General features: G+C 40.5%; 1 protein-coding gene across 1 annotated transcript in view; it reads right to left on the minus strand.

Moving 5' to 3' along the window:
• PROK1 (prokineticin 1) overlaps positions 1-13,999 on the minus strand; it is a gene marked incomplete at its 5' end in the record, with an annotated part of 36,566 nt that extends 22,567 nt beyond the window's left edge. Inside the window, one exon of the mRNA XM_070748514.1 lies at positions 13,937-13,999. Within this exon, the coding sequence (XP_070604615.1) occupies positions 13,937-13,999 (63 nt within the window). The remainder of the gene's footprint in view (positions 1-13,936) is intronic.
• Positions 14,000-14,014: the final 15 nt, after the last annotated feature.

Below are 14,014 nucleotides of genomic sequence, written 5' to 3' on the forward strand. Positions count from 1 at the left end.
CACCATGTTTATTTATTAAAGTTTATTTTTAAAAAAAATTATGAAAGGCGGACGAAAGTTTGGCGATGACGTATGACGTCATCAGGTAGGAAAAACCGTGGTATAGGGAAAAGAACAGCAAAGTATTTTTTAATTAATATTTTTGAAAAACCGTGGTATAGCCGTTTCATGAAGTTCGAACCCACGAAAATCGAGGGACCACTGTATCCCACCTTCATGGAAGAGATTGGTACTCTCCATTCCAGCAGAAGACTCCTCCTCTCAGGAACTTTACTAGTTGCTATCCAGACCAAAACATCTATCTGGCTAATATTGTTGTCATAACTAAGGAACAGATTGAAATCCAGATTACAGCTGCATGTACAAGACTGGAGATCTAAGAACAGATGTAGTTTGAGAGTGGTCCTTTGACCTTTCCAAGAGGAGTATTATAATCTTACCTGGAGATCCTGAGAAGATTGAATCTGTATTGTGACCCTTCCTTTCAAATCAATAATAAAATGTTCCAACCCCAGTCATTGGAGTCCTGGAGTTTGGAGGTCGTTCTCCAAAAATAATTAGTGTGTTTTTGTTTAATATATACATTCTATATTATTAGAAATATTCTACTTGGTGTGCCTCCAAATGATAATGAAGACAACACAATGACTTAATTCACCCAAGATATGGTTTCCCTGCTCACTTAAAGGCAGTCTAGCCAATATTTGAAACTCAAGAGTTTTTCCTCTACCAACTTTTTTCTCTTCCATTTTTCTTCTGCAGCTCATTTCTTTGAATATTTACCTGGAAGTAAATCCAAATGAGGTCACAGTGAGTGATGGCAAGAGGTGCAGCCAAAAAGCTTACTAACACATTCACTGCCACTGTTGAGGGTGTTAAAGAAAAGATTAAAATAGCAATAAGGAAATAATGAACGTTTCATTAATGTGTAATATCTTGATATTTTGAACAGAATCCAGATTCACTATTTAATTGTAGAAACAAGCTTGTTTAGTCAGCTGGCAATTTTTTTAAAAGTTCATATAGAATAGAATAGAATTTTTATTGGCCAAGTGTGATTGGACACACAAGGAATTTGTCTTGGTGCATATGCTCTCAGCGTACATAAAATAAAATATACATTTGTCAAGAATCATGTGGTACAACACTTAATGATTGTCATAGGGGTCAAATAACCAGTGAAGAAGCAATAAAAATCTTAGGATATAAGTAACAAGTTACAGTCATACAGTCAACATGGGAGGAAATGGGTGAAAGGAATGATGAGAAAAACTAGTAGAATAGAATTGCAGATTTAGTAGAAAGTCTGACAGTGTTGAGGGAATTATTTGTTTAGTAGAGTGATGGCGTTTGGGAAAAAACTGTTCTTGTGTCTAGTTGTCTTGGTGTGCAGTGCTCTGTAGCGACATTTTGAGGGTAGGAGTTGAAAAAATTTGTGTCCAGGATGTGAGGGGTCAGTAAATATTTTCCCCGCCCTCTTTTTGACTCGTGCAGTATACAGGTCCTCAATGGAAGGCAGGTTGGCAGCAATTGTTTTTTCTGCAGTTCTGATTATCCTCTGAAGTCTGTGTCGGTCCTGTTGGGTTGCAGCACCAAACCAGACAGTTATAGAGGTGCAGATGACAGACTCAATGATATGTGTACACATGTGACATGTTCATGTATATTAGAGGTCCATCAGTTTTATCTTTGTTTCTTGTAGATTAACTATTGTCCTTAATTTGAAATACACCCTGCTCTGAAAACTTAAATGCAAATGAACTGCACAGTGTCACTGCAGTTGCCAGGCAACTAAAGTTGAGCTTTGCAATGAAAAAAACAGTTATCAATAAATGTTGGCATAATGCTCCAGATGTAGCAATAAATTATATGATTTTTCACATGAAGAAAACATTATTCTGCATGATTGCTTTGTCTCTGAAAATTATTGACACAAGATTTCTTGAACGAATTGGTGGCTTTGACCAAGAGGATGTTATCTTTATTAAGTTCTGTTCTCAATGGCACCTGATTGGCTATTTTATTTTATTATTTTATTTTTATTTTATTAATAGGTTTTATATGCTGCCCCTCTTGGAGGACTCCAAGGATTTTGAACTTTAAAATATAGCACTGGAGTACATGAGTTTTATTAGGGAATACAAATGTTGGTAATTCCAGCACGACTAAAGGAATCATTTTTTTTGTGAACGGATTCTGCTATTCTGGATTATCCCTAACTCTACCAATTTTAAATATATATTCCATCATTATTCTGCCCATTGTGTAAAATAGCTATAATGCAAATGTTAAATATTGCAAATATTCATAATGTAATATGCAAAAAAAAATAAACCTTGTGATATTAAAATCCATTTTCAGATGCACTAAATAAATACACATTCAGAGTCATTTATGATTCATTTATATGAAAGAATTATTCTTGGGAAAAATTAATGTTGGCTCTCTATATTTTATACTGAAAGAATTGTCATGCTGATAAGAGTCCCTCCATCTCTAACAATGGATGCTTCTTCAGTGCTTGTAAAGGTGGCATTTTTACTGTCGTGCAGAAACATTCCCTTTCAGCTCATCTATCAAGTTTCGTTCAATTCAATGAAAAAGAATTTGCTTCTCTCTCTTTCTCCCTCCCTCCCTCTCTCCATGTCTGTCTCTAATATCAGGGAAATTATTGTGGCTGTAATTTGGGAGGAAGAGGCTTGCACTTGAGTGACAGCCAAAATTTATGTGTGAATGTGTTTAGTTCCCAAGAAAAACATAATTTAAACTCATAATGAGATAACTGCAGAAAAACAATTCTCCTAACTGCAGAAAAAACAATTGCTGCCAACCTGCCTTCCATTGAGGACTTGTATACTGCACAAGTCAAAAAGAGGGCTGCGAAAATATTTACTGACCCCTCGTATCCTACACACAAGCTGTTTCAATTCCTACCCTCAAAACGTTGCTACCGAGGACTTGCACACCAAGATAACTAGACACAAGAACAGTTTTTCCCCAAATGCAATCACTCTACTAAACAAATAATTCCTTCAACACTGTCAAACTATTAACTAAGTCTGCACTTCTATTTCTACTAGTTTTTTCTCATCATTCCTATCACCCATCTCCTCCCACTTATGACTGTATGACTGTAACTTGCTGCTTGTATCCTTAAGATTTTTATTAATGTTGTTTCTCATTGCTTATTGACTCCTATGACAATCACAGAGTTGGCCTTCTCCGGGTCCCGTCAACTAAACAATGTCATTTGGCGGGACCCAGGAGAAGAGCCTTCTCTGTGGCGGCCCCGACCCTCTGGAACCAGCTCTCCCCAGATATCAGAGTTGCCCCCACCCTCCTTGCCTTTCGCAGGCTCCTTAAAACCCACCTCTGTCATCAGGCATGGGGGAATTGAAAAAAAATTTCTCCCTTCCCCCTAGGCTTATAAAATTTATACATGGTATGCTTGTTGGTATGATTGGTCTCTTAAATTGGGGTTTTTTAGATTACCTTTTAAGATTAGATTTGTTACATTGTTTTTTTATTGTTGTTAGCCGCCCCGAGTCTTCAGAGAGGGGCGGCATACAAATCTAAATAAACTAAACTAAACTAAACTAAACATTAAGTGTTGTACCTCATGATTCTTAACAAATGTATATTTTTTTAATGTACAATGAGAGCATCTGCACCAAAGACAAATTCCTTGTCTGTCCAATCATACTTGGCCAATAAATAATTCTATTCTATTCTACTCTATTCTAATGGACTTTTTTTTAGATAAATGATTGTAGTCCAGGGTCAGGGGTGGATTCCATTTACCTTCGCCACCACTTCACATCGTGACATTTTGCATGTGTGCACACGCAGAGCTTGCTGACATGTATGTTCCCTTGTGTATAGTATCTGGGTATATAGGTTAGAGATGCAAATAAACATTATTCTGTTTTAGGATGGTTACAGAAAAGGGGAAGGTTTGGTAGGGAAGGTTTGCCTATTTGCCGATGACTCTAAAGTGTGCAATACGGTTGACATTCGTGGAGGCATCTGTAATATGGTAAATGATTTAGCTTTACTAGATAAATGGTCAAAGCAATGGAAACTGCAGTTTAATGTTTCCAAATGTAAAATAATGCACTTGGGGAAAAGGAATCCTCAATCTGAGTATTGTATTGGCAGTTCTGTGTTAGCAAAAACTTCAGAAGAAAAGGATTTAAGGGTAGTGATTTCTGACAGTCTCAAAATGAGTGAACAGTGCAGTCAGGCGGTAGGGAAAGCAAGTAGGATGCTTGGCTGCATAGCCAGAGGTATAACAAGCAGGAAGAGGGAGATTATGATCCCACTATATAGAGTGCTGGTGAGACCACATTTGGAATACTGTGTTCAGTTCTGGAGACCTCACCTACAAAAAGATATTGACAACATTGAACGGGTCCAAAGACGGGCTACAAGAATGGTGGAAGGTCTTAAGCATAAAACGTATCAGGAAAGACTTAATGAACTCAATCTGTATAGTCTGGAGGACAGAAGGAAAAGGGGGGGACATGATCGAAACATTTAAATATGTTAAAGGGTTAAATAAGGTCCAGGAGGGAAGTGTTTTAATAGGAAAGTGAACACAAGAACAAGGGGACACAATCTGAGGTTAGTTGGGGGAAAGATCAAAAGCAACATGAGAAAATATTATTTTACTGAAAGAGTAGTAGATCCTTGGAACAAACTTCCAGCAGACGAGGTAGATAAATCCACAGTAACTGAATTTAAACATGCCTGGGATAAACATATATCCATCCTAAGATAAAATACAGAAAATAGTATAAGGGCAGACTAGATGGACCATGAGGTCTTCTATGTTTCTATGACATGCTGAAAGTAGACAAATATGTAACAGTGTTGAATTAGAAATAGATATTCTTTTGTTTGGGGACTGTTAGAATGAGGGGACATTAAGGGGACATTCCTTAATGCCAAGGAGATAAAGATGAGAAAAAGCAATGGTGTCAAAATATTTTATGGGTAGCTATGGGGAGATGTTGACGAACATGTAATTAAAGAAAGAGATGATGTTCTCTCTAAAAGGGGCTTTGGATTAGCTGTGATCGGCCATTAGATCTGATTTAGGAGGGGCATGGGGAGCGTGGAGATAGAAGACTATAAAAAGTAATGCCTTTGAAATTTCAATGTGTGGCTTTTGGCTCAAACTTCAATTTGAGGTCAGACTAAAAGGCCCACCACACTTTGCAAACTGCTTTCTTTTTACATTAAAATGAAGCCTCTTTGTTTTCACCAATCCAAGCTTTTGCTGGCTGAAGCACGCAAAGTCATATAATAAGACACGTGAGGCGTTGCGCTATGTCAGCACCAGCGTCCATGCACATGCTAGCCAGCTGATTTTCAGTTTCCTTTCTTATAGAAAAAAACCCATGAATGCAGTAACAGCATTGAAAAATGGTAAAGCTACAGGTATAACTGAAGAAATATTAAAATACAGTGGTACCTCTACCTAAGAATGCCTCTACTTACAAACTTTTCTAGATAAGAATCAGGTGTCCCAAGATTTTTTGGCCTCTTCTCAAGAACCATTTTCCATTTACAAACCTGAGCCTCTGAAACTGTAACCGGAAAAGGCAGGGAGAATCCTCCGTGGGGCCTTTCTGGGAAACTCCTGGGAGGAAACAGGGCCAGAAAAGGCAGTGAGAAGCCTCCATGGGGCCTCTCTGGGAATCAGGGGAATCAAAGGAAACAGGGCCTCCACCCTCATTTCATTTCATTTCATTTATTGGATTTATATGCCGCCCCTCTCCGAAAACTCGGGGCGGCTAACAACAGTCATAAACAATATACAGTAAAAATCCAATACTAAAAACTAACTTAAAACCCCCTAATGTATAAAACCAACATACGTACAAACATACCATACATACAGTTGTATCAGCCTAGGGGGAGAAGAGGTCTTAATTCCCCCATGCCTGGCGGCAGAGGTGGGTTTTGAGTAGCTTACGAAAGGCAAGGAGGGTAGGGGCAATTCTAATCTCTGGGGGGAGTTGGTTCCAGAGGGCCGGGGCCGCCACAGAGAAGGCTCTTCTCCTGGGTCCCGCCAAGTGGCATTGTTTCGTTGACGGGACCCGGAGAAGACCCACTCTGTGGGACCTAACTGGCCGCTGGGATTCGTGCGGCAGAAGGCGGTTCCTGAGATAATCTGGTCCGGTGCCATGAAGGGCTTTATAGGTCATAACCAACACTTTGAATTCTGACCGGAAACTGATCGGCAACCAATGCAGACTGCGGAGTGTTGGTGTAACATGGGCATATTTGGGAAAGCCCATGATTGCTCTCGCAGCTGCATTCTGCACGATCTGAAGTTTCCGAACACTTTTCAAAGGTAGCCCCATGTAGAGAGCGTTACAGTAGTCGAGCCTCGAGGTGATAAGGGCATGAGTGACTGTGAGCAGTGACTCCCGGTCCAAATAGGGTCGCAACTGATGCACCAGGCGAACCTGGGCAAACGCCCCCCTCGCCACAGCTGAAAGATGTTTCTCTAATGTGAGCTGTGGATCGAGGAGGACGCCCAAGTTGCGAACCCTCTCTGAGGGGGTCAATGTTTCTCCCCCCAGGGTGATGGACGGACAGATGGAATTGTCCTTGGGAGGCAAGACCCACAGCCACTCCGTCTTGTCTGGATTGAGTTTGAGTTTGTTGACACCCATCCAGGCCCCAACAGCCTCCAGGCACCGGCACATCACTTCCGCTGCTTCGTTGACTGGACATGGGGTGGAGATGTATAACTGGGTATCATCGGCATATTGATGATACCTCACCCCATGCCCTTGGATGATCTCACCCAGCGGTTTCATGTAGATGTTAAATAGCAGGGGGGAGAGGACCGACCCCTGAGGCACCCCACAAGGGAGAAACCTAGAGGTCGACCTCTGACCCCCCACTAACACCGACTGCGACCGACCGGAGAGGTAGGAGGAGAACCACTGGAGAACAGTGCCTCCCACTCCCAACCCCTCCAGCCGGCGCAGAAGGATACCATGGTCGATGGTATCGAAAGCCGTTGAGAGGTCAAGAAGCACCAGGACAGAGGACAAGCCCCTGTCCCGGGCCCGCCAGAGATCATCCATCAACGCGACCAAAGCAGTTTCCGTGCTGTATCCGGGCCTGAAACCCGACTGCTGGGGACCTAGATAATCGGCTTCTTCCAAGGACCGCTGGAGCTGGAGTGCCACCACCTTCTCGACAACCTTCCCCATGAAGGGAAGGTTGGAGACTGGACGGTAGTTATTGAGTACGGCTGGGTCCAGGGAAGGCTTCTTGAGGAGGGGGCGCACGAGCGCTTCTTTATAGAGTGTTGGAAAGACTCCCCTCCCCAAGGAAGCGTTGGTAATCTCCTGGGCCCAGCTCCGTGTCACCTCTCGGCTGGCCGAAACCAACCAAGAGGGACACGGATCCAGTGAACAGGTGGCAGAACTCACAGCTCCAATGGCCTTGTCCACTTCATCAGGTGTCACCAAGTCAAACTCCTCCCAGACAGATGGACAAAGACGTTTAGCCCCAGTCACCTCGACTGACTCGTTGTCAGTCGACTCTGTTTCACCCTCCCTGTGGTTTCCCCAATAACAGGCATTATTTGCCTTTACATTGATTCCTATGGGAAAAATTGCTTCTTCTTACAAACTTTTCTACTTAAGAACCTGGTCACGGAATGAATTAAGTTTGTAAGTAGAGGTACCACTGTATGGTCCTGAAACTTTTTGAAGTGTCTAAGTTGCTTATTGGACGTAAATGACTGCACCTATGCCTGGCAATTGAAACAATGCCATTATTTACAAAGGGGAAGAAAGGGGAATGAAAAAAAAATACTGTACAGAGATAATAGTTTATTATGTGCCTGGCAAGCGAGAATTACAATCAAGGCGCCTTCAGAAATTGCCATTATTCAAAAATCTCTTCGTCATTGTTAGATCTAATCCCATCAGTTTGGGTGAGTAGTCAGGATTTTAGGCAAGTAAAAATGGTTGTGCAAAAGTGTATGGTTCTATTATGTAATTTAAAAGTGAGACCTAGGTCAGGAAAACCTTAAAAGTACATTGAATGCAGGGGAAAATTGATTATTTGAGAAATATGTATGGTAAAACAAGAAATAGGAGTTGAATTTAAACAGCAGCAGGCAATGTAATGTGAAGGACATGATAGAACCAAGAATACGCTGTAAATATACAGTATAAATGCATAGAGAAGAATAGGACATGATGTTAGTGTAAACAAGATTAAATTCTATGTTTATCTTTTCTCTTATAATTTTAAATTTGTTTACTCTTTCTTCCTTTCTCCTTTTCCAAATTGAGAATTATGGTATTGAATGAATGCTGAAATGAATGCTGAAATGAATGCTCAGTATAATTTGGCAAGATAGAAGAACCATGAATAATCGTTTGCGTGTTGATGAGCATGTATTAGATAACAGGTATAGGTATAAACCTGGTTATAAATGCATGAAATACATGGGTACGCTAGGACAGGGACGATAGGCATGCTGGTACACTTATGCACACCCCTTACAGACCTCTTAGGAATGGGGTAAGGTTGACAGTACATAATCTAAGGTTCATGATAATTACTGTATATTAGTGTTTCCCAACCTTGGCAACTTGAAGATATCTGGATTTCAACTCCCAGAATTCCCCAGCCAGAATTTGTACGTCTAATATACGCCAGTATATCTACGTCTAATGTCCATATGTGCATCGACCCTTAAGCACTTTTTAACTCATTTTTGAAAACTTGTTTTGATTGAAACAAGTAGTTTCTGCTTGATGCTTATGCTATGCTGCTAAGATTTTATTGTTTATGTGAGAGCCCATGTTTTGCACCTCTGAACTTTTTAAGTAAAATATTTTAATCTGTGCCACATGAGATTATGGCTCCAACATCTAAAGGTAAAAAATGCCTTTGCTCTGTTGAACAAAGATATGCCATATCTATGAAGCACTAGTTAATATTAAATGCACATAGAAATAGTATATGGAGATTGGATGTAAAATAAATGGGTATATGTAATCATAAATCCAGCACCGTTTTGCATTCCTGATTCCTCCTTTCCTAGAGTGACAAAATTTTCTCTCCCGATCATAATTCCATGTCCAGAGAATGATAAACTTTTATTTTCCCCAACTAACACAGAGAGTATCTTACTCGAGCTCTGTGTTGTTGTGACAGATGGGATGGCTCAGATCTCACATTCCTGTTGGTGATTGAAAGTGGCAAAGGAAACATCACTCTTTTTGCTTCTGACTATCTCATCAGGGGAAAGTGCTGATGCACAAGAATTAATGTGGCATTTGATTTAGGAAGCAACATTTCTAATCATTAAATATAGCTCTGGGAGTCAATCTGGTTGAACATTTATAGGTAAACATTTCATCCTAATTTTTGTAAAAAAATCTAAAATCAATTTCAATGGGAGGCATCTGTCTTTGGTTTGAGATAAAGTAGAGCTTAGCTTTCAAATACAAGTACATGTTCAATACAAAATAAAGAAAAATGAGCAAATTGGACAGTTTAAAATTATTATTTTTATATAATTTCCCAGTAACATAGGCTAATGGAATATTAAAAAATACATGTTATCACATGCTGTTGAATACAAAAGGACACTGTTTTATTGTCGCTGTTAGACGCCCCGAGTCTCCGGAGAGGGGCGGCATACAAATCCAATAAATAAATAAATGAATGAATGAATAAATAAATAAATAAATAAATAAATTGCTCAAAAAAATAAAGGGAACACTCAAATAACACATCCCAGATCTGAATGAATAAAATATTCCCATTGAATACTTCGTTCTGTACAAAGTTGAATGTGCACAACAGCATGTGAAATTGATTGTCAATCAGTGTGGCTTCCTAAGTGGACAGTTTGATTTCACAGAAGTTGGGTTTACTTAGAGTTATATTGTGTTATTTAACTGTTGCCTTTATTTATTTTTTTATCAGTGTATTTGAGTAGTATAAAAAGAATGATTTGGGCTTCAAAAATTTCAGGGGAAGACTTTATAATTTCATTATATGTAGATTTGATACAGTTGATCAAATCTTTGACGCTGTGTATGCCTTCAACGGATTATAAAGCTATTCAAATTTGAGTTTCTTACTCTCTTACTTTTATCTAAATATGGATCTAAGAACCGGTTTCAATATAATCCGCTTTCTGGAGTACCTAATTTCAGTGAAAGAGATGCTGGATTATTTCTTTCTTTCTTTTTTCCTAATTACAGGCACCATCTCTCAGCACCTTTCTGCTTTCTTATGACTGCCTGCCTTTAAACAAGGGTGGTAGTAGATATTGAGAAAGAAATCGCAGCTAGATGGCAGCATTGAATTGATACTGATATAGAAAGTTAAACGGGGCGTTTTTTATCTGATGCTAAACATGACTTACATATGGTTTTTTTATTATACTTATTTACTTATTAGACATAAGTAAATCTAACATCTAGCGCATATGACTCTGAGCAGTGTATATAATGTTGACGATCATCACTCAGTAAAGGACCTTGGAGTTCTCATCTCTAATGATCTAAGTGCCGGAGCCCACCGCAACAGCATTGCTGAGAAGGCATTAAGAGTGGTTAACCTAATCTTGCGTAGCTTCTTCTCTGGTAATATTGTACTTTTAACCAGAGCATACAGAACATTTGCTAGACCAATTCTTCAACAAAGCTCATCTGTCTGGAACCCACGCTACATATTGCACATTAATACAATTGAGAATGTCCAGAGTAGTTTGTTTGTTTGTTTGTTTGTTTGTTTGTTTGTTTGTTTGTTTGATTGGGGTGGCTAACAACAATAATAAAAACAGCATATAACAAATCTAATATTTAAAATAACTAAAAGAAACCTTATTAAAAACCAAACAAGCACACACACAAACATACCATGTATAAATTGTATAGGCCTAGGGGGAAAGGATATCTCAGTTCCCCCATGCCTGACGACAGAGGTGAGTTTTAAGGAGCTTGCGAAAGGCGAGGAGGGTGGGGGCAATTCTGATCTCTGGAGGGAGCTGGTTCCAGAGGGCTGGGGCTGCCACAGAGAAGGCTTTTCCCCTGGGACCCACCAATCGACATTGTTTTGTCGACAGGACCTGGAGAAGGCCAACTCTGTGGGACCTAACTGGTTGCTGGGATTCGTGCAGCAGAAGGCGGTCCCGGAGATATTCTGGTCCGATGCCATGAAGGGCTTTATAGGTCATAACCAACACTTTGAATTGTGACTGATAGGCAACCAATGCAGACTGCGGAGTGTTGGTGTAACATGGGCATATTTAGGAAAGCCCATGATTGCTCTCGCAGCTGCATTCTGCACAATCTGAAGTTTCCAAACACTTTTCAAAGGTAGCCCCATGCAGAGCATTACAGTAGTTGAGCCTCGAGGTGATGAGGGCATGAGTGACTGTGAGCAGTGACTCCCGGTCCAAATAGGGCCGCAACACTTGCGGGTTGCAGATAGCGCATTGGTAGTGGCCGCCAGATTATGCAATTTGCATGTGATCACTACCAGTGCCAGTCCTATAAGCGCTGCCATCTTTTTCATATTTTTGCTTCATGCGCATAAGCAAAATCTCATAAGGGGACGTGAGCATGCAGGGGTGGGCTACTGCCCCAGACGGACAGGGGGGAACGCAGTGGCAAAAATGGAGCTCCAGCCCAAAGCACCCAATTTGCACTGAAAGATGTTGAAAGAAAATGCAGGGCCCTTCACTGTGCGCATGCACCAGATTTCAGTGATTTTTTGCTTCTGTGGATGCGCAGAAGCAAACAAATTGCAGAGATGTCTCGTGCGCATGTGTCCCCTCGCAAGATTTCAGTGCATTTTTTCTTCCTGTGCATGCGCAGAATCAAAAACATACTGGGACGCACATACACCCCACGTGTTCACACACAACACAAGTGGAGTTGCATGCAAAGCGCACTGGTAGCAGCAGTAGTTGCAATCCACCCCGGTCCAGAGATATTGCATGAGAAGAGTATTACATTCTTCTGTTTGCAACAGAATACACTATACCAGCGTTTCCCAACCTTGGCAACTTGAAGATATCTGGACTTCAACTCCCAGAATTCCCCACCCAGCATTTGCTGGCTGGGGAATTCTGGGAGTTGAAGTCCAAAAATCTTCAAGTTGCCAAGGTTGGGAAACACTGTACTATACTACCAGACTTGAAATTTTGGGCCTAGATAATTTAGAACTGCGATCTGACCTAAGCGTAGCAGACAAAATTATCTGCTACAATGACCACTGTCAATGACCACTTCAGCATCAACCGCAACAATACATGAGCCCACAATAGATACAAACTTAATGTAAACCACTCTGAACTTGATTGCAAAATATTCAACTTCAGCAAGAGGGGTTAATGCCTGGAATACTTTACCTGACACTGTAGTTTCTTCCCCAAACCTCCAAAACTTTAACCTCAGACTGTCTACCGTTGACCTCACCCAGTGAATAGCTACCAAACTTTTTACTATCATACTGTGGCCATGGCTTATGCAGGACAACCTGCATTTTCTTTCAACATCTTTCAGTGCAAATTGGGTGTTCTGGGATGTAGCTCCATTTTCGCTACCCCACGGTGTTCTCTCCCCCACACCACCCGTCTGGGCAGTAGCCCATCCCTGACCTCACCCCATTTCTAAGAGGTTTGTAGGGGGCATGCATAAGCACACCATCATGCCTACTGTCTCTGTCCTAATGTACCCATGTATTTGTAAAATGTCCTATACTCATAACCATCTTTGTACTTCATTCATTCATTCATTCATTCATTCATTCATTCATTCATTCATTCATTCATTCATTCATTCATTCATTCATTCAGAGTTGGAAGGACCTTGTAGGTCATCTGGTCCAATCCACTGCTCAAGCAGGAGTCTCTATACCATTTCGGACAAATGGCAGTCCAATCTCCCCTTGAAAGTCTCAAGTGTTGGAGCACTCACAACTTCCGCAGGCAAGCAGTTCCACTGGCTGATCGCTCTCACCTTTAGAAAATTCCTCCTTATTTCCAAGTTGAATCTCACTTTGGTCCAAAGCACAAGAAAGTATGGAAAACAGCCTGACGCTCTTCTTTCTGTAGCAGCTCCTCAGGTATTGGAGCACTGCGATCACGTCTCTCCTGGTCCTTCTCTTTGCTAAACTAGCCATGCCCAGTTCCTGCAACCTCTCTTTCTACGCTTTAGTTTCCAGTCCCCTTATCATCCTGGTTGCTCCCTTCTGCACTTTCTCTAGAGTTTCAATGTCTTTTTTTAGTGTGGTGACCAAAACTGAATGCTGTACTCTAGGTGTGGTCTAACTAAGGCTTTATAGAGTGGTATTAGTACCTCTCTAGTCCTAGATTGTATGATCCCTCATATCACTGCTCAAAAAAAAATAAAGGGAACACTTAAACAACACAATATAACTCCAAGTAAATCAAACTTCTGTGAAATCAAACTGTCCACTGAAAAAGCAACACTGATTGACAATCAATTTCACATGTCGTTTGTGCACATTCAACTTTGTACAGAACAAAGTATTAAATGAGAATATTTCATTCATTCTGATCTAGGCTGTGTTCTTTGAGTGTTCCCTTTATTATTATTATTTTGAGCAGTATATATTCACAACCATGTTTATACTTTGTTTGCAACCATATGCATGCTTGACAAAATAAATAAATAAAAATAAATAAATATTATTTTATTGTTCACACACACAATAATAGGATCCTAGCTATGCCTAAGCAGGCACCGATGGTCGCAAAGCTCAACCCCAAGCAAAAATCTAAAATCATTTTCGATAGGAGGCATCTATCTTCGGGGAAAGAAATAAAACCTCTCAACTACAAATACGCGTTCGGTACAAAACAAAAAAACAAAATCTAAACAAAGCTGCGTTTTAAACAATCACGGACCGCGATCCCTTTCCGCAGAAAGTTTTGTTCGCGTTTTCCGAACGGCGTTTTAAGAATTTTGACCTTTGCGAGCCGCCG

Source organism: Erythrolamprus reginae, chromosome 3 (assembly GCF_031021105.1).
Source record: "Erythrolamprus reginae isolate rEryReg1 chromosome 3, rEryReg1.hap1, whole genome shotgun sequence".
Classification (NCBI taxonomy): domain Eukaryota; kingdom Metazoa; phylum Chordata; class Lepidosauria; order Squamata; family Dipsadidae; genus Erythrolamprus; species Erythrolamprus reginae.